General features: G+C 38.3%; 1 protein-coding gene across 1 annotated transcript; it reads right to left on the bottom strand.

Moving 5' to 3' along the window:
• Positions 1 to 4,365: 4,365 nt before the first annotated feature.
• ZNF507 (zinc finger protein 507) lies at positions 4,366 to 19,258 on the bottom strand. Its single transcript, XM_010152827.1, has 5 exons — positions 17,132 to 19,258; positions 16,182 to 16,287; positions 10,630 to 10,744; positions 4,866 to 5,000; positions 4,366 to 4,729 (listed from the first exon to the last, which is right to left on the bottom strand). Exons 1-5 carry the CDS (start codon positions 19,256 to 19,258, stop codon positions 4,366 to 4,368), a joined length of 2,847 nt encoding a protein of 948 aa, XP_010151129.1.
• Positions 19,259 to 22,256: the final 2,998 nt, after the last annotated feature.

The raw sequence follows: 22,256 nt of genomic DNA, 5'->3' as shown, positions 1-22,256 counted from the left end.
GTCCCTGCCCATGGCAGGGGGGTTGGAACTGGATGATCTTTAAGGTCCCTTCCAACCCAAACCATTCTGTGATTCTATGATTCTGATTGTAGGGATGACACCTGAACCACAGGAATGGCTGGGAAGTACCACACTACCGCATTTGCGAGGGACTAAAGCAATGTAAGTGTAAAACGGAGAAAATCCGATGTCATGAAGGAGCTACACCTACCTGGGAGTTGTTACTCAGCATACTCTGACTGAAACAATGTATTAGTCAGGCAACTTCTGTTGACGACGAGATGTAATGTTTTAAGTTGTGAGTATACAGAAAAACTGAAGGATGCGCTCTGTAGCATTGCCTCTAAGCCTGTTTGTAGTTCCAGTTTTTTTTACTTCAATGTACTTGGCTCAGGCTGCAACAGCAAATGGAAATAGTCTGATTATGTAAATGTAAACCATAACAATACCAGCAACGGGTACTCTGGTGGCAATTTCTCTTTTCTCTCCTTGGCCAGTAACAGCAACTGAGATAGACTTTTTTTGCTTTTTCTGAAAAAGATGGGAAGCAAAGATCCAGCAAGGCCAAGAAATATGCTGTATATTTAAAATTAGGTTGTAAGATAAGTTTTAGCTTAGTGATGGATAAGCAAGAGTCAATCACTTACCTGAAAAAAACTGCAAAAGGTTCAGTGTTTGAATTTTCCGTATTCATACTTCATACAGGTGAAATTAAAGTGACTAAAGTGTTTAACAAAAAAAAGTTTATTACCAAAATACAATATTAAAGTCAATACGTGACAAACTCCTGTAAAGCAAAATAAATTATTCTAACATTGTACAGTATTTCAGAAGGTAGTTGAAGTAGTACTACAGACTTTGCTTTGTAGTTCCAAACAGTCGTCTATCAGGAACACAATCCTAGAGACAGCTTAAGGCATGCAGCTTCATGTGCTGGATAATTTTATCAAATGAAAGTCTTCCTATTTATTTAATAAGATACAGTATCAGAATTAACTGCAGTCTTTACATGTCAGTTGTCTAAATTTTTTATACTTTGGCTATAAAAGCAGTGCCATAGTGTTACAATACCTTTTCTTAAAAAAATACATGTACCCATGTCCATGAATATCAAATGCAAATGTAAATTTCTATTAAATATATCTTAACAAATGTTACTTTGAGCACCAACTGTACATTTAAAAAATGATTAAATAAGTGCTTCTGAAAGAGGAAAATACAATAACTCTCACTGAATCCCACCATTTTTCCAGGCCAAGCGTAAGTTGGAAAGATGAAATATGCACCTATTTATCAGTAAGGTCTAGCATGAATGAAGTTTTCTCTTTAGTAGAAGTATAGGCATTTAAAACAAAGCTGCAGTTACAGTTCTTATCACAGAATAAAATCTAATTTAACCAAACAGCAAGTGAATAGCTGATCATCTGAAAGGGCTGTGACAGAAGACCTGAAAATACTTTAAAAGCTTAAAGAAAGGGGAAGACTGCAGTGTTGGTGACCTTGAAATGTGCTTAAAACCCCTTACATGACATGCAGCCAAGCCAGCCATACACCTTCTAAAGCAGATAACCTGAGGAATAATTTGCTTTCAGAAAAACTAAGTCAACAACTACTTCACGTGCAGAACTTCCGATGAAGTCCATGGGAACTGTGAGTGGGTAACTAATGGCAAGCAGCAAGGAGACAGTTAAAACCCCCAAATCTCTGTGCATAGGGGTAGGAATTATTTGTTGGCATTTGTTAGGAAAGATAACAGGTTTTGGAGGCAGCTCACTTTGTACAGGAACACATGGTGAAAAAGAAAAAAGCAACAAGATGGCAAGGAACAACCGTGAACAGAGGCATCCTGCTTACTAATCCCACTACAGCTAATCCTGGGCATTATACGTAACGCTGCAGTGTGGCTTGCACATACACTCAAACTGTTGAATTTGATTCAAGCTTTTAAGTTTTGGTTCATTGCCACCTCCTTAGCTTATGAATGCAAGTTTTCTACCTCTTCATCTTTCACTAGCTGAGCAACTTTCAAATAATTATCCCTTTATGCAACAATAACTATGTGGCAAAACATTGTTTCTGCGACTACTGACAGGCAGTTTGGCAATACTATGCACTTCATTGTACCTTTAATTTTTTCAGCAAATGGGATCTCTGAATGAGAGTTGAGATATATTCCAGATAATGCACTATTTTCACATGAACTCTACGATGAAGGTAAAATATTGGTGTCGATAAGACAGTATGAATATCCCATTAATAGTTTACTATCTCCAATTGAATTTGAGATCATGTAAATAAATAATGTTTTTCAAATGTAAAATCCATCTCTCTGAATAGGAAAAATAACTTCTAACTGAAAATAAGGTATACTTACTCCACATACATATTTAAATTATCTGACACAAAAATGCTTTGACATTATAGCCTGACCAATTTTTAAAGTAAAATGCATACTTTCTGCTATCTAATTTATAAACAAAATAATTGATATTTAACCCAAAAGAACAAGTGAAATGGAAGAAGTCACCTGGAAACAAAAATCAAATGTACTTGGAATCTTTATGCCTTTACCCTGGCCTTTAGACTTTGTGCTGCTTCATAAAGCTGTAACAAGACTTGTTTTCTTTTCCTACTTGCTATTTCTAGTCAGCAATAGCACCATAGACTCAACTCTACATATGCCACCTTCTTACATTTACAGCTGTAGCTTACTTCTGCTAGCAGAAATATATAAGTAATGATAAAATACTGGTTTTCTAAGCATAAGTAATTTTTTAAGTAATGAGCTACTAAAAATCAGGATAACTGCATCCCCATGCCAGTAATCAGGCATGCCTCTGTGCAACTGCCATTCACTGAAAGCAGAAATACATGCCCAAAGTAGAAAGTTTAAATCTGGCTGCTAAAGGGCTTCTTTGGAAGTGCTACTACTTCACTCGACTGAAACATGTATTTCAAACAACTGAAGTAGACAACTTTCTAAATAACCTCAACAAAGTTTCCAGGTAGCCAGTAAAATAATATTCCAAACTGATACACAGATGAACTTCTACTGCAAACTGCTGTAACTGTAAGAAAACCAACACTAAAAAACCCCCCACGCTGTAATTTTAGAAGTTAAAGGCTTTAAAAGGGAGAGATTTCTATGTGTTTCTTAGAAAACAAAGTAATCCCTAATTCCCTTTATGAATCCATATTTCATGCACTAGTAAAATTTATTCTGCAAGTGACTGGATACAGCTTTTGCCTAAAGTATTGTTTGCCTTGTTTTTTTTTTAATATGACTTTCTGCAGGAAGATTATCTTTCAATGAATTATTTCTACAGTTACAGCTCTGCCAGACAAATGGGAAATTTAGACAGTCAATGGGATTTCAAAGAACTCCAAAGCATGTAGGCATTTCTCCAAATCCCACTCTGTGCTCACCTACATCTTTAGGAATCTATGTGGGTTTGATCTACATCTCCTTGTGGCAATTAATTCTTAATATCTTGTTCTCATTAAAAACCACTGTGCATACATACCACAAATTGTGACCTATGATAAGCTTTTTTTTTAAATAGTTCTGCTGAATGTGTCAAGAAAACCATTAAGAAACAGCAGGTCATTATTCTAAAGGATCTTTCACACACTATCAATTCAAAAGTTAACAGTTTTTCAGTTAGGTTCCAATCAAATAGTTATTAGCAAATGCTCCTAAGCTCCTCAGCTCCTGTTGCTCTAAATTGATCAAGAAGGGTAACAGTCTTTGTTGAAGGATGACTTGGAGTTTATAAGGCCTTAAAAATAGACTGGGAAAAATGAAATGGCTATGCATGTAAGAAAGCATACACATGCCCTCACCCACCTCTCCTCTCCCCACCTTCCAGAATCCAGCAGTGGGCTTTATGAGATCACGTGGTAAAATTTTTAGCTGCTCTGTTGCGAGGTGTGTTGGTTTTTTTTTTTTTTTTGGGGGGGGGGGGGGGGAGTTCTTTGCTGAAATACTTGGAAAACAAAAAAGAGGGAGGAAGAGAAAAGCTTTTCAATGCATACAAAGCTTTCATGCGTTTGGGCTTTAATGTACTGTACTAACGCATTATTACTGACTAGTACCTGACAAGAAAAGAAAAAAAACCCCAACAATCCTACATTCTTGGCACCATATCGAGAAATAATAGGTTAAAATGGATCATTCTATTCCCCACTCCTCTAATGATTCATCGGTCCCTGGTTAAAATATTGTACTCCTACTGAAACAAGGACTCAGCATGGGAAATGAAGTTTTGCTTGCAATTCTTCTCTTTAGCAAGTTTCTCAGGCAAAAATTAGCAAAGAAAGAAAATATTCACTCTAGGAAACTCTCTCTTTAACTTCCTGCTTCACCTAGTTTGTGCTCTGAGTTGTGCTGTGGTCCTTATTGAGAATGATGTTTATGATTTCACCCTCATGTTCTTTCATGTGATCCAGCAGATTTTCTTTGTTGGTAGACTCAAAACCACAAATGCAGCAGCAGAAGAGAAGAACACAATATTCTGTGCCAAGATGGGGTAGAGCGGAGTTCTTTTCTAAACTGCATGAGGTATTCATCACGTTAGGCTTTTCATTTTCATCAGAACCTGAAATTTCATTCGTAGTCTGGTTAATAGACTCTGTAAAAGACACCAAGTTGTCTGAACTTCCTAGTATAGGCACTGTGCTTTCATCTGTGCCTTCTAATAAGGTATTGTCAGGAAGCTGTCCTTGAAATCTGAAATAATAATAAAAAAATGAAACAAATATCAAAACATAAAATTGTTGATTTTTGACAGGAACTTTATTTTGGATCAGAGTTGGGTCCTTTGAACATTCTAGATGATAGGGCTTGAAAGTAAAATCAGACATACCTGCTGCTTTGTGAAATTGCATCATTAATAGCCTTGTTCACTTGTTCATAGTTATAATTTTGGTCACTTGCATGTTTCCACATGTGGGACTTCAGGGATGGAGGATGGCTACATACATATCCACAGAGAGAACACCTAGGGGGGAAAAAAGTGGAGAAGGAAAAAGAGAAACATTTAGAAGTTAATTTTGGTTACTTTAGTAATGGATTAGTTCTTTCAAGAGGAGAGGTACATGTCAATCCTCTTCTCAGTCCCCCTTTTTGGTTTCACAACTAGTCCAAGGTAGTTTGCGAAGTTTCATCCTGAAAGGTAAGACTATTTTTAGGGTCTGAGACTTTTTACGTTTGCGTTCTTAAAGAACTGAATTAAAATCATAGCTGTTTGGCCTATTAAAACTGTCTACATACTGCAAAAACGCAATAGTTGGGATGACTGCAGAAACATGGAGTACATCGGTGTGGTGTCTGACAGGCAGGTAGTGAGCTCTCTGCCTTTGTTCTGAACCAAGTAGGAGCTGTGTAATTAGCACGGATAATTTTAACTGAACTAGTAAAGCCTTTCCTGGTGTAGTATATGTTAGTTTATTTAAGGATCGCAGAATTGTTGCAGTCGAAAGGGACCTCTGGAGATCTCCTGGCCCAATTCCCCTGCTCAAGCAGGATCAGCTACAGCAGATTGCCGAGGACAGTGTCCAGTCAGATTTTGATTACATTCACAGATCAGGATTCAGACAGGTGACAATTTTGTCCATAGAGTTTTCCATCAGCTCGGGTACCACAAGACTAGATTTTCTATTTCCCTATAAAACACTGTCTCATGCAGCAAATAACAAAACCTTGAAGAATAAATCCTATTGACACAGAGATGCAGTGTGTATTTATGGACACAAATAACCCAAGACTCATCAAATCCCACAGGAATTTTTTCATACATCCACATAAAACAGAGAAGGTTTTTTACAAGTGTTTTCTACAGTGATAGATTAGTCATCTCAGCACGAAGGAGATGAGTGATACCACATGACATCACTCCGGAGCAGAACAGTACTCACTGTAAAGGCAAGGTAGCTCCTTGGCTTTTGGACCAGGAAGCTACTTTGCTTAGCTACCTGTTACTTTGGCTGTCTTCAGTTTCTCAGATCACATGGAAGAGACTAGGATCCATCGAGGGTGACCTGGTTCTAATAAGTTATAGCTAGGAATGCATCTCAGTCCTCTCATTCCTCAATGTTTTCTGCTCAAGCAATGTGATCCCGATACATTACACTATGACAACTCTTAAAATGACTACTATACTAGTAAGGTTTTGCAAATTTTTAAGACCTTTTTCAGAAATACAACCTGGAAACATGAGAAGGCCTACATAAAATCATGATACACACTACAATTCGCTAAGGTTTTACCACTTTGCTTAATGACAGTAGGATGTAGCCCTTAAATGCTTTGCAAATAATCATATACAGGAACCCATTTCTGCCCAGCAGAAGATTGTAGAGAACAGCAAAAATCTCCCAAGTTAGGTGAAGGCATGGCACATTACCTTGCTTATGGAGCAAGATAATTCTGTCCTGCTGGGGAACAACAGGCATGTCCTTCTAGCTCACCTTCCTCTATTACTTGATTTAGAATGTACTATCCCATTTTTCTCTTTTCCTTCTAATCTGAAGCCTTATAAAGAAAATGGATGCTTTCAAATATAGGCAAGTTCACTCTCAGGTTGAGAATCTTAACAGATCTAATAAGGCTGTTACAAAATAATGGCATCGTTAAAAATAAGGTAACAGGCAGACCTTATAGTTAGCTTATAGATAAAATAAGGCCCAAATAAGTTTCTTTGCAAAACACGAAGATCAACAAATAATCTTAATTCCACTTTCTCTACACATGTATTCCACTAGTCTTCTTATATATGTGATTTTTCTGCGCCACTAACACAGCTTGGTCGGTGGGTTGGTAACACAGTCAGTGAAGCCAGACTTCAATGTTTGGTTTTATCCCCTTTTAATCACAGTCCCATTTCTTGAATTATATTGATTTACTAATCAGATTTACTTTGCTGAGAACAATAGCATGAGCCAAATGCTGTTGACTGCTTTAGCATACAGTTCAAATCAAAGACACGGAAACTCAATGGCTTTTATCCCGATGCAATGAACTTTATGATCATGTACTTAATGTGTAGTTACAGCATATGCAAGGCATTCCCAAAGAAACAACATTATTTACCACTGAGTTTAGCAGTAGAACCCTTTCAATCCCACAGCATGATCTGCCCTACTGGTTGACCTATGCTGAATTATTAAACTTTACTGTTCAAGTGTGTCCTATATTGATCTACTGAGGAAACAGTTATCTTGCAGCTTTTGATAGACTATTTCACTGGGGACTCAGGGACCTAAGTGTAGAGGTTTTCAGAAATCTTCGGTAATACTGAGAGCACTCAGCAATGCTGCACTGAGGTATTACAGCAGAGCAAACAGAACTTAATGCTACTAGGAACATATTGGGGAAAAAATGCAGTGGAAGGACTCTGATGTTGTAGAAGCAGATTTTCTTGAGAACAACTCCTTATTTGAATGTGCTTTATTTGGATTCTTCCTATTAACTTTCAAATCTTTCAGTAAGAAATGTTCAGAATGTTCCTGATTCTTTCCTTTCCTAGCTTTTGGGTTTTTTTTGTTGCAAATCAGTAGCAAAGAATTGCAGGTATTTGTGCCAACTTTCTTATCTATCTATCACACAACTACCTATGTACAGACTATAAGGGACACTCATCACTTAAAAGTAACGACTTCATACTAATTCTTAACTAGGGCAGTGTGATGCCAACCTGGATTCTAACCAACATGCAGATGCAAAGGCTGTGCCTAGACTAGGATATTAAACAAAGCCAGAGAGCATCTCAGGGTAATGGAATTTAACCATCTACAACATTAAAAGTTAAAAAGTACCCCTGGCATGGTTTTGGCACAGGCGTTCTCCCAAACAATTCCAGGCATGCTTTGGAAATTAACACGGTCCAGAAACTACTTGCAATAGGCAGTTTATATGCAACCACCTCATTTTGGAAAGAAAAAAACTGAATACTGTACTGGAGGGAGGTCATGGACATGTTTAATTACCTCGCATAAGCATCACCCGGGAATGCCACATCAAATCTCTTTCTCTCTCAAAAAAAAAAGAAATTAAAAAAATAATCACTAGAACAAAGAATTAATCTAGGAGGGAAAAGAATGGAAACTGAACTCTGCTTTGTATCTTAGCATAACAAAATCACCACTATCACAGCTTTTTGCCAAATTAGAACTGTTACATACTTGTACTGTTCCATTAGCTGCACTGCCTGATGCTCCTGGGGGTGACGCCTCATATGGCATTTCAAGCTATTCATATTTGTGGTGGCGAAGTCACACACTCGACATCTAAAGAGACAATAACAAGTGAACTAATCTGACAATTAACTGCCAATGCTGTTCCAGAAATAAAAGCCTATGAGAAAGCAAATGTATCTGGAAAGACTACAGTTAAAGACTAGCAATATTTACAGACGTCCAAGCGAAGACATGAACTTCCAATTTTTGGACCACAAGAATCCTTTGCAGCCCAAAAAAAGCCTCCACCTTTGCGCAAGAATCACTAGACATATGGACTACGTTCCTTCCTGACATCTACCTTCTGCGCCTCTACTGACGTTGGTTAGCATCAGGAAGAGTAAGGGAGATGTGGATGCACTTGGATGGCTGCAGCCCTGATGCAAACTGCTTGGCTGTGTTATGGAAAGGCACAATATGACCATAAGGGCTATAGGAGACGTAGTGTATTCAGAAGTGAGTCTGGTTCCACAAGAATACGTGTTCTACTTAATACAACAGCCATGTTTCTCGTGACATTTTAAAAGCCAAACTATCTGCTTAGTAATAAAACGTCTAAGTTTTAGAGCATTGTATCTGAAACAGAAGTCAGGGACACGATCAACACATTGAGATTCAAGTGCCTTAAGTGTGTCACATCACGCTGTCTAAATTTTTATTTCTGTCACAATATCTTTGTATAAAAACAATACATTAAACAGTCTCGATTTAGCTCCGTGGATTTAGATCCCAAAGTATTACACAAAATACTATGCTATTCATAAATATCAATATACTACTGCACAAGCTTCCTGTATGTAACATACTGAAACAGACACCACCAAGTTCAGCTAAAACTCCGTGTATTTATTAGAAATTCAGTTGTTTATTTTTTGTTTATAATGGTGAAATGTCCAGTATTTATTAACTCTGGACTATAGTGTGAATCATTTTAAGACTGCAGGATACATAACTTCACTCACTTTTTTTTGAAAGGACTTAATTGTGCAGTATTAAAATCCAGAAGGTATCAAATCTACAAGATGCATCATTGGAGGCTATACAGTTTAATTTCCAGCAATTTTTGTCAAACAAATAATAAAATGCTTACAGCTATAAAAACGGCAGCAATATAGTAGGTTGCTATCTGATACTATGAAAGGCTTGAGGAATACATGTTTCAGAATGAGAAATACCATAAATACTGGATCTTCATGGCTTTTAGGCTGTGGCTTAAGTATCCTACCAGGTCTGCAGATTTGTCTAAGGGGTTTATGAAAAAATAATAAGAAAAGCAAGCTAGATCAGTAGGCTTAAATTTAGTATGCAGCAGTTTCCATCACCAGTGGAAAATTTTTAAGGGTTCCTAAATCAAAGAGGCTGGCTAACAGCTATTCAGAAAACTAACATATACAATACACTCTACAGTAGCATCTGCTGTTCCAACCCCACCAAATAAAACATATCAGCAATAGGGAAGATTCTGAGGAGAAAAAAAAAAAAAATTTGTATTCCACATTTGCTCTTTGAGCACACATCTTGCAAATTTTTGCTAGTGTTATGGGATATCATTATCATGCACAAATCAAAGTATAACATGTCTTCTGGGTTTGTTTATCCAAGAGAGAAAGCCCCTGGTTGAGCTCAGCATTTCAAGGTGTTGAGTGTCCAGAATTTGTATTAAAAAGATAGAAGTATATTAGCTCAAAAATTCTATTAGATCTATTTTCTAGCCACTAGAGAGGGACAGAGATCCACACTGAATGAGCATAGATTGAATTTACAGAAATTTATGCAGCAACCAATAGAAAAATGATTTATTTTTCTGCTGGGGACCTGATCCCCAGCATTACACGTGGGTTTTGATATCAAAGTTTCTATATAAATCCATTTAACACCCTTGTAGAACACTTATACGATCTGATCCTAACTAAGTGAGTGTTAACATTGTTTGAAACCTGTGAAAAAGATGAGGGGATTGGAGTCAAGACTAAGGGCAGAATTTTACCACACACTGCAGAAGCCAGTGTGAGAAATCGCAATCTGACAATGGAGAACACTTTGCAATAAAGCAAATCCAAAATGAACTAATGTGTGCAAGCAGTTCAGGAAATATGTTATTACTATTGGCCAGTATTATGATGTAAATACTTCCCTTTCCACATCTGAATGCTTCAAACTGAAAACAAGCAGTAAACTGCTGTAGCAAAAGATGCATCCTGGAAAAGTTAGGAAATCTTAATTACATCGTTTCAGTCAACCAGCAAGTATGGCTCCTTCAAATTTGCAGTAAAATTGTGTAATTGAAATTATTTTAAAATACCTTTGAAAGTGCAGGAGCAATTAAGCAACCTGTTTCGTTAAAAGTAGTAAACCAGACACGTGGCATTAGCCAGCAGTAATCGGGACACTCACCTATATGGCTTGTCGGAGTTATGAATCCGTCTGTGATTTCGCACACCAACGTACGTTGTGCTTGTGTAGTCACACACATCACACCTATACAGCTTCGGAACGGAAGACTTACTTCCTGTGTAAAGCAAAAGCCGTTAGAGAGTTACATTCCACACTGTAAGGAGTTCTCTGATGATAATTTCATCACAACTGAAAATGTTAATTCACGTTCCATAATTCAAGTCATACTTTTAAATATGCATAAGTATTTATTACTTTAAAAGTACCTGGAGCAAACAGGTAGCGGACATAGAGATAATAAAGGTATAGTTTATTTAATCATGTTCTGCATTCACCCTACTATTTACTGAAATTATTAACATTTTAGGAAAATACACACTTTCTCTCTACGCAGACATTTCCCTTCCTCCTGCACTTGGGTTAAAATCCTGTGTTAGTGAAAAAGGTGATAAAACGTGGGAGCTACTGAACCCAGCAGTTTCACTGCTTTGCAGAACAGATCAAATGAAAGGAAAAGGTGGGCATTGAAAAAGGACAAATTTCAAACTGGCAAACATGGAAAACCAAAGCAAAAGGCCTCCCGAAGCACCTAAATCCTCTTTATCCTCCACATAGAATCACAGAAGGGTTTGGGTTGGAAGGGACCTTAAAGATCATCCAGTTCCAACCCCCCTGCCATGGGCACGGACATACACTCACTTTCAGAAGTATCTGGGATGATAAAAAAATACTGACCAGATGTGTTAAGAAATAATTTGGAACTTCTCCAAATTACTAAAAAGCAATTGTAACAAAAATCATTTTTCCTTTCCAGAATGAAAGAGACTCTTGAAAAATTAATGGTTGCAGAGACAAAGGCGACTGATTAATTTAACACAGGAAAACGCGTGCCCGCAAGTGTGCAGTTTGAGTATTTGAGAGATGTAAGTGTGTAGACTTTAACAGCCCTATTCCTGCTCCCTCACTGAATAATGGAACTGCTTTGGGTTAAAATATTAACATTTGGGAAGAGGGACGGTATATTTTATGCGGGCCATTTTCCCAGTCCCACCTATCATGCAGCCGTCATGCGCTCCCCAAATGAGGGAGCAGCAGGAACACCAAGGTTGGGGCTGTGTAAATCAGCACTACTGCCAAAAGAAACAGCAAACTAAAATCAAAGGGTTTCCTTTCTGTATCTAACCTCTGCGCTACCCTAAGTAATTCTACTTTCCCCTCCCCCCAAGTGCAAGCGAGGTGCTCAAGTTCATTTTCCCTCTCCACCAAATGCTTACTAGCTGGCTGAACAGTCAAGCCATCACTCTTCTACATACATGGGCTTTGAAGAAACCAACAGAGATGCTCAGAGAACTTCTCTGGTGGGTAAAGGTCATTACCGAAGTGCATCCCCAAACCAAAACAGGTATACAGTTTAATAAATAATGTGTGGGAGACAAAGTGAAGCTCAAATCTTGCAAGAACAGACTTTAGAAACTCTTCATGCTCATGAGGCACATCCCCAGCATAAACGATTAGTTTGAGTTGTGAAGGGGCTTACTACTAGTAGGTAGGATACACCTGAAGATCCTAGGTGCAACAGAGCATATTAGCTGGATGTTTTTAGTAGATATTGCCTTAAAAACTCTGATAACAGCAGCAGGTGAGACCTCCCAGCTCCTCCCCAAACCAAAACTAACTCCCCGCCCTGAACAACATATACTATGGTTTCCCACATGGGATCCCCCTGTTCTGAACTCCGAGGAATTCTGTCAAAGGCCTGTTGGGGAGAAAGAACTGAAAGTCCGTGTCACACGGAGGGGAGGGTCCGTCTGGCACTGCTTACGTCCAAATAGTGAGCTTCTTCACAGTTTGGAATAAGAGAAGCTGACTGAACCCCCTCCTTTACTGCCTCCTGAATTCCCATTCTTTTTTCGCTAAAGAAGGGAGGAATGAGACAAGCAGATTGAACTCAGGGAACCGTCGAGTTTATCTGGAAAACAGAAGTTCTGTCTCCTGAGTCCAAAGTACTGAACAGATTTTGTAAAGGTAACTTTGTCCTAGAGTTTCATCTTGATGATGCTGGACTCCAATAAGCCAGGCTGTATCTTTGCATAATCAAAGCAACAATTAAAAATAAACCAGTAGAATGAGTCATCCAAACTGGCAGTTCAACTTTTCATTCTGAATTTTTTTCCACAGCTGAGCACTGAATTACGTAAAAAAAGTTTTAGATAAATTATTCTGAGAGATACAGTCACACAGCTAACTTAAACAGTAAGGAAAAATTACCACTAATTAAACTTCCACTTCAAATTTCAGCACTTTTGGTTCAAGGTGCGAAGGAATAAGGTAGGTCTGATAACCCCAGGGGGTTACAGAATGTCATATAAAATACAAAAAATCTGAATACAAAGACACACTGAAAAAAATTGTGAATAATTCTGTGTGTACCAAGATAACGAAAAAGATAGTTTATATTTTGACTTTAAAATATGGCACAGTGCTCAGCATTCTTATAAAAAATAATACGGAAGTAATATATAATATATACTCTTTGCAAATCAACCTTAAAGCAAAATATATCAGAATTTTTCCTAAAATATGCTCATACAGTAACATTTATTAGTTTTTTTCTTTAATGTCTATTCTCAAAACAATCTTAATTATATACTTGGAGACTTCAGAATCTATATTTCGACAGTTACTCTTCTGTGCAGGCACACTTACGTAGAAGACCTGCAGTGAACACCACGACACTTACCGGGCTGCAGATCTATGGCAGAGCAGGGGTTGTGTGAAGGTTAAGCTATTGCACGCTCTACTTGAACGCGTTTTCCATCTTAAATTTGGGAGTTTGAGAATAAAGTGCTTCCAAATGTATTTTCTGTTACGAATTTGGTATTTTATTGGGCAGGCAGCTTAAAACAGTGTCTAATGAGATTTTTAAAGCGTTATGCAAACATATTATCTATGGCATGGCAGTAAGTGGCTAACCACCCAGTAGCACACACTCAGGAACAATTATTTATACCAATCACTGTATTTATTCTTTCAACAAAACGCACGTAAATAATAATACATCATCTAATCTCTCGCTGCTGCAAAACAGCAGTCGTGTCCTCCACCCCCTCCACTGGCTTATTACTAGTGGGTTTGGGGCCTTTTTTGCTTTCCGGATGGAGGGTATCAGGTCTCCTAAAAGTGAACATGGAAATGACAGATCTTTGTTCTAGCAGCAGTAACAGGTGCTCCTGTAATGCTGCTTATTACCCTATTCCTTCATTATTAGACATTTACAATCTGATCATATCCAGTGTCATAATGCTCCCTCTTAATTTATTGTACAACCATGATGAATAAAGAGACTTTTAGGACTAACTATTTCATAAACAAGAAATGAAACTGTTCCAGCTCAGGCATCTTTCACATAAACAGATGCTATGCCATAAACTTCTTTGTTTTGTGTCGCTTTATAGGGATGACATCTGTTTGACAAGAGATTGCTGTACTGCAGTGGTGTTGCAATTTGATTATAAATTGGTTCTGAAATAATTTAAGCATTCCACAGTATGAGTTAATAAAAGTTTAAAAGGAGAACTGTTTTCATTCAAGCCACATTACTAAATTTCATGTGGGGTAAACAATCAATTAAAGCACCCGGCTGTAACACTTTTATAAGATAATAACAAGCAAAAAATATTAAAAAAAAAAAACCCTCAGAAGTAATTAAATTGAAAGCAGGCAGTTTTGTTGAACAGGGCCTCCTCTTTCATGGAAGCTAAGTTATAAGATCAGGATGTAAACTCTAAAACCACGTTATAAAGGCATACTGTTTTCAAAACCAGACAGGCATCTTGATTTTCAGTCACCTTAACAGGACTTTAGCTCAAAAGGTACAGTATTCCCCAAAATCTGACGTTTTGGGTATTGCAAGGCAGTTAGGCCTGTACCATGACATCTTAAAAAAATACCGGTTTAAACCAAACAAAACCTTGTCAGAAGTAACAGTGTGAGCTGTGCTCACAGTTATCTGTAACCAGCTTAACTAGCAGTGTTTTATTGCCTATCACTTCCATTAAAACACCTATGCTGTTTCTTCTGAAGAAGCAGCCCACTACTTCATGGGGAATGTTCCCACTACCAGCAGACCCCCCCGGCCGCCTTCCTGTCTCCCCCTGACTTCAGATGGCTCTCTCAGGCTTAGGTCCTGGGGAAGCAATAAGCACTACAGATCAATTCCCTGAATTCAAATGCCTTCTGCACTGATGAGTGCAAAAAGGAGTAGGGAAGGGTCATTTCACTTGAGGCTGATAAGGTAATTAACTTTTAAGCTTCTAATTTGTATAGTGAAAGCCAGAAAAAGAGGCAGCATGAGTTAATAGAAGTCAAGAGTTATGGATCTCATTCTGTTCTGACGTGTACCGTGGTGCTTTGCACAGATCATTCCTGGGTCAAGCCGCCCAGCCTGGCTCCTGCTGGTTAGTACCTTTGTTCACAAGTAGCTGCATCAATTTCAATGATTACTTTAGCACCCACTGGTCGGCTGTAGAGGGAAGAGTAGAACCCAGAAATTTCAACTGCCGTCTAAGCACTATCATCGCGCACATTTTGCTGTCTACAAACAAGAGACCATAATTAGGACAGCTATGTGTACAAAATGGAAATACTACAGCCCACGGTTGTTCAGAGGTGATATAATTACTAGTATTTTTCCACAGTGCTCTAAAATTACAAAATACTAATAATTACCATGTTGCCTTCAGAATGAAAATGCTGTATTTTCAATAACTTTAACTCTCCAGAGAAGAGGATGCATTCAAATTGCAATAATAAATATCAGGCCTCCAGGATACTCAAAGGGTTTTAAGACCACGTTTGCTCCTAAACTTCAAACTTTGGCTATCTGTCCCCCTATTTCACTACCTTAGCACATTAAGGGTTTGGTTTTTGTTGTTGTTTTTAAAGCAACACTATTAAATTATAAGCAGATACACAGTTAAACATGCATTTAGAAAATGCATACCTACTGTTACCCCGGCAACTATTACAGATATAGGTTGAATTTTTAGAATGCTTTAGATCTCCAGGGCTGAAACAAATGACTCAGTTTGGATATTACCATAATTAAACAGAAATTTCTAAACACAGAAGGGACAGTAATGTATGTATATGCTGTCAGCAAACCACATTACCACAGTGAGTTAAAAAACAGGCTCTCTTTTGTTTACTGTAGGTGATTTGGGAAATACTGTAGCTGCTAAGGAAAGGGAAAGAAGATCTTTTTTTCTTAAAAATTCAGAGTAATGCTCCATACCAGTTGTTTTTCATAAGAAGAAATACAAGGTCCAATTACAGGGACTAAAAATGTCTTATCTAATAAAGGTCAGTAAGGTATTTCCGAACTGACTATGGCAAGTTTTGCACACTGAAGGAACATACGTTTAAGGTTATGAATAGGCATGAAAACATTTCAGCATGAACAAGATCCTAAACCCAGTTTTATACAAGCAGAGCAAACAGAAGTCATGGTATGAGTGACTTTTTGTAATTCCAGGTGTAAACATAAACAGTACCTTCTCTTTCATCTACTTCATTGGAAACTATGAGTTTGTTAGATGTAGCTGCTGAGAAGATATCTGGAAGACTGTGTTGTTCTCTTTCGTGATTCCGCAGTTGGCTCTGGAAAACAATTTCCCATGTTTAAATAAACACTACAAATCACACACTGGTCACTTCAAATACTGCAATAATTTGTGACGCTGTTACTCAAGTTTTAATGACCACTGTTGTAGAAGGGATGTTAACATATACACAGATGTTAATTGTATATAACCTCAGGTAATTCTACTAGAAACAAAACAAAGCAAATAACATTAATTAATAACACAAAGGATTGAATGACTGCGTAGATGATATGATTTGTGTTTATTTGGAAAATAAATTTCCTTCTTCCCCCGTTCCTGTAAACAAGTGGCAAATGGTTCTTCCTCCAAAATTATTTTTCTCCAAAATCAGTATTAGATTAGAGGTTAGAGGATAACTTGTATAAAAATTGACTTAATTTTCCTATTACCTAGTGACTTAACGAATATGTTATTCCTGCTTCTACTTGCTCAGGGAAGAGAGGGGAAAGAGAGCCCTTTGCTACTCTACCTGCACATTTTTTTCAAACTAGGACCAGGACTTTCTTTTGAAGTACCAACTATTAAGTCCTCTGATGCTTTCAATTCTTCATATAGCTGCTACACGTGGTCAGAAAATAACATGGTATTAGTACATCCATAAGATGGCTCTTGGGAAAATAAGTTAGGTGAGGAAGCAAGTTTATTTCAGTGGGTAAAGCAGAATAATTATAGCTGAATTGTATATTCAGAAAGCTCTGCTGGCAACAATTCCCAATTGTAATGACAATGAAGGCAGGATGTCAGACTGGATTAAGTTAGAAAGAGGGATCACCAGTTATTAAAAAAATAGCCAAACAGGTTATTTAGCAACTATAGACAGGAACAGGAAAGAATTTTACCTTATAATGAAAGGATTCTTCACACTGCTTGCACTGATACATTCTTGTTTTGCAGTGGTTGATCATGTGGCTCTCTAAATCCTTACTGTTGTCAGCAATGTGTTCACAGATAGGGCACTGGTACGGCTGCCTCTGACGATGGACTCTCAAGTGCTGTTTTATGTAGCCCTTATTACCGCTGCTGTAATGGCAGAGGCGACAGCGGTAGGGTCGATCTACATTAGGTATATATTCTACTAGGTTACTTCCAGGAATATTTGCATCATTTGCATTTTGGCATTGTGCGTTGTCTTGTAACTCTTTCAAAATGTCATCATCAGAAGCATTCTGATCTGTCCTCTCCTTCAGTTTCTCAATGACGGTGAGTAGTGACATACTGATGCCCATTTTGATTGGTGCTTCTGCTAACTCTGGCCTTTCCTTCTGTATCTCAACTATTGCACATTCACTTTGGTTTAAGCCACTAAACTCCTCTGAGGGATTCTTAAGTGAGGATACCCCTTCAGAATGAGCCATGCATGGGCCATCAGCTTCTCCCTGCCTTGCACCTGCATCCATGACATCTTCTCCAGTCAGAGTCCTGAAGCCAGACCTTGTTAGCTCTGCAGCTCTGATAGGCATTGTAACAAGAGCTTCTGCAGCTAATGAGTGTAGTCGTAAAGACTCTGAATTTGTCCTTCTTCGTGCAGGAGGCACATTTTCATCAGCTGTTCCGTTTTTATTCGAGCTTAATTCATTCTCTTTCTTCTCAGCATTATTCCATCCTATGATTACTTCTTGAATTTCATCTGAGCGATAAACTTCATCAGGTTCTTCACAGGTAACATGGGACTCCTCTGAGATTAATTTTTTTTCTGTTTCAATGTCAGTGTTCATTAAGAAAGGCTCTTGTAAGACACTTTCTTCAGCACCTGGCAAACGCTCTACTATTACATTAACGTGACCCTTTTTATTTGGACTACAATGGATGATTTTCTGTGCTGATGAAAGTAGGCTATCAGTTATCGTACTATCTTGTTCTGTATCTGAGGCAGTCTCCTCTAAAACCTCTGTAGCGGGAGAATGCACTACAGGCTGATTTAACATCTCTTCCTCTTTCACATTTGTTCTTACTGGCGATTTGCACGACAGTTGCTCAGAACTGCAAATCTGAAGTTGAAGAGAAGGTTCACTACGAATATCAAGTTCACTGTTCTCCAAAGAAAGAACAACAGCGTCCACGCTATGAGGGGTGTGAGTTACAACCGTCTCTGACAAGTTGGTGGTTTCGTTTTCTTCCTCAAAGATAGGATAGGAGCACTCAACCTCACCCGCGTGTTTCCAAGCGTGTGTTTTCAACATTCTTTGCTGACCACAGGTGTACCTACAGATCAAACACCGGTACATGCCATACTGCTCGTAAGTATACCACTTTCTCCTACCCATTTCAGGCATATGAGTAGACTGAGTTGTATCTTTACATTCCAGATTTCCTGTCTGATCAGTCCCCGATTTAACACTTCCTTCCACTGGCCCCTGCAAAAATGAACTTGCGACACTTACGCATTGCTGCACTTTCGTCTGGATGCTGTTTTTACCGTGATTCTCATGGTAATTTTGGAAGTGGGATTCAAGTTCTTCTTGGCTTTTGGAAGCAAAATGACATTCTGAGCACATTAGTATCACTTCATTTTTCTGCCCGTGTTGCTTTACATGTTCCTGTAGTATTACGAGAGAAGGCGATAGAAACTTACACAGACTGCACTGGTAGCACGTCACCTTTGTTTTGCTTTGTGGAAGACATTCAGTCACAAAATAATCTGCTTGTAACTCTTCAGTCTTTTTAGTAGCAATAACAGATAGCTCAATTGCTTTAGCCGGGATTTCACAGAGATCATCTGTGTCAAAGGACTGTGCAGAAGCAGAAGGATGGGAACGTTTTTTCCCTATTAAAAGGCATCTTTGTGACTTCTCATTTTCAACTATTTTGCTTAGCTTCTGGATAACGTGGATTAGTGGATCAGTTTTACATTTTCTCTGATCTTCGCTGTTCTGCAGTGCTGGGCCAATGACCGTTTCAGAAATCAGCACAGCCTCCTGTTCCCCAATATTTGGCATCAATACTGCAACACTGCTTCCTTCTTCCATAATACCTAGGAGAAAGGGTTTTATAAAAAATTAAAATTTATAGATGCACAGTGGTAAAAATACCACCCAGTACTAATTAAATTTCTCCCTCTACTAAACATGGAAGCCTAATGCCATTAGCTTAATAAAATCTTTCAGAATGGGTATACAAATATCCAGTAAATGTCCTCAAAATCTCTGGCTAGAGTAGATGCTATTCAATACAGCTGGACAGAATAATTCTAAGAGAGCCTGTAACTGCCTGCCTCCAAGTACAAGGGCAAGATAAATATTTTTCAAGTATAGGCATTGTTACAGGCATTGCCTTGTTCTTTACAAGGACTACACACTGGAATGCTAGACACTTAAATATACCAATCGATAATAACCAGCTATTTATGATTAAAAGCCATGATAGGATATGAAAATGTGTTCCTCACATACTTACTCTCATGCACTGATATCTCCTAAAGCAAACGACAATTTGCAACAACATAATTTACAAAAATAGACAACTTTTTGCCTTGAAATGTTAGGAATAGAAAGTAATTCTGGTATTTACTTGCATTAGTCATTTTGCAATGACTGTATTAAAGACCATTCAAATCATAGAATGTCAAGTCATACTTCTTATTAAAAATATCATTTTCTAGAAAAGCTACTAATTGTAGATTTTTCTACAATTCCTTAATTGTGGGGAAAAGCAATTGGTACTAAAGTTATGCAGAGTAATTTTTTTCTGTTTTGAGGGAAAGCTAAAGGCAGTAATGATTTCCAGTTACACTTCCTTTAAACATTTCTAACCATAAACCACAGGCAATAATGTGGTACTGTTGGAGGTTAAATTAGAAGCCAATATGTACAAATTTACATGAAAACATACTTTGTGGTGTGGGCAAAGCTGTGGCGTGAGAGGTGGAGGAGCCGGACAAAAAGTCTTTACAGTGGAATTTACTTCTGAAAGTAGGCATGGAACCAACCTGTTCAAGTTTCACTATATGCACACACACATACATTTTATAAACAATATATGTTTTTATATGCTGTACATAAAATTCAGAACATGCAGAGATGCTGGGTAGTTCTTTTATCGGTCATCCTTGAAACTGTATCCTAAGTTCTTCCATGTGGAATTTTTTTTTTTGCAAGAAAGATACACAGGCCAAACCAGAACGTCTGGATCTGGTCATAAAGAGCCATGAAATCCACTCTTTTCTACGTTGGGATTTAGTATACAGCAATATAATAAACAGATGTATGAGAGTGGGTTCTGTGGTGCCCCTTTCCCAATACAGAACAATTACATGCAGAACTACTTGTTACCATTATTTGCCATTCAACTTACGGTTCGGGTTATCACCAGAACTATCAACATAAGCAATGCTATTATCATTCACACTTTATATGCCCACGTAAGTATTTCAAATTGAAAATGCACCATTAGTTGTCAGTTCTGAATAATTCGGAAGACAAGACCCCTCTCTTCAATATCATTATTTTTTACTGTTAGTTTGGAGAATATTTATTTGGTAATGCCTACAATATGCATTAAAATTGAAAAATTAATAAAATATAAAGTTCTAGGGCAGTTTGATCCATGATAACTAGAAAACTAAGCAACTTAAAGCCTTATGCCTTAAGCTGGAGCTGTGTCAGCAGATTAAAAATGATCAATACTGCACTGCAACAGTAGATCAATTGGAGGAGATAAATATATTTATTTTTTAATTTCTAACACAAAGAAGTACCATTTTATGTAAGAGTATACCAGATAGCTTGCTTACCTAATTCATGTTCAGTATGACCTTATCGGCAGGAATCAATGTATGTATCCACACAGCTACTGTTTAACTGAAACACCCAAGCATTTAACTTTTAAAATATAAACCAGCAGATGTCTCAATGGGCATTTTCTGCTTCAATTTTTATTATCTGTTTGGCACAGTATACAGAATGATTAACTCTTGTCTATGTGGCTAGGAAAAATGTTATCCCTTTCATCTTATACCTCTAATTATATATTAACTGAAAAGAAGTTTATTATTGGAATATCACTCTATTCAGTTACACAAAAACACTTTGCTGTTTGTTTCATACTGGCTGTAATATGTTTTAAAAACATGAAATATAAGCAAATGTGCTTTTCCCCCCTGAAAGCAGATTTAACAGTACAGAGTGCTGATTTAAGTGCTCGGAGGAATAATGTCTACTTGAAGTATATTCATTGTGAGAATGAGTTAAAGAAAATCATATGTACATGGTGCTACTTCAAATTACACCCAGTACTTAAAAAAAAAAGTTAGGTAACGCTAAATAGGCAAGTACCTACCTTGTTCATCTGACAGCAGCGGAGACACTAGGAGGGAAGATCCTCAGCATCTCAGTCAGACCATAAAAGAAAAAGGCTGCTACGTACTATTGCTAGAGCAAGTGAAAACAGAGAGTACCTCGGATGCATCGGGTTTGGATGCTTGCGGCTGATGAAGTTACCAGATGTGTAGGCACACTACGTATGTTATGTCATACTTTATTTAGAGTAAGTCTAATGCTTGCTGCTGCAGACTCTGTTTTTCAGAGGGATGGTAAGAACTGTACAGAAATACCCTGATTTCAGTAACTACATTGCTTACACTAAGCGCAAAGGTGATTCAATCTACCATGACACAAAACTTCAGCCTGGCAAACGGCTCTGCCAGTTCGTACCCTTTGCACAACCCACGCGGCAATTCGATGCGGGGTCTGGGGGTGACAGAGGGGCGGGAAGGGCGCACGCCCCTGCACGGGAGCTGCTGGCGCCACCCGTGTCAAACGGGAGCAGCAGTGACACCCCCCGGGGGCAAGAAAAGCCCACCCGCCGCTTTGCACAATCTCGCTCGCAGAGGCCGCTCTGATCACATCGCAGCTCCCGAGGGCAGGGAAACTTCAGCCGCGGCAGCTCCCTGCTGCCAGCTGTCGTGCCCAGAGCGCGCAGCCCCGGCCCCGGCACTGCGGCTCGGGGGCGTCCGGCCACGGATCTGCG

This window comes from Eurypyga helias, unplaced genomic scaffold, assembly GCF_000690775.1.
Source record: "Eurypyga helias isolate BGI_N326 unplaced genomic scaffold, ASM69077v1 scaffold29885, whole genome shotgun sequence".
Taxonomy (NCBI): Eukaryota; Metazoa; Chordata; class Aves; order Eurypygiformes; family Eurypygidae; genus Eurypyga; species Eurypyga helias.
Note: the sequence above shows the minus strand (reverse complement) of the source record. Positions and strands in the feature narration are given on the sequence as shown.

Bases quoted from the DNA above. Each gene is read 5' to 3' on its own strand.
- ZNF507 (XM_010152827.1), bottom strand. From the start codon at position 19,258: ATGGAAGAAGGAAGCAGTGTTGCAGTATTGATGCCAAATATTGGGGAA. The intron at 10,745-16,181 runs GTACTGTTTATG...TGCTTTACACAG, and splicing joins TGAAGTAGATGAAAGAGAAG to GAAGTAAGTCTTCCGTTCCG. The intron at 4,730-4,865 runs GTATGTCTGATT...TTATTATTTCAG, and splicing joins GCAATTTCACAAAGCAGCAG to ATTTCAAGGACAGCTTCCTG.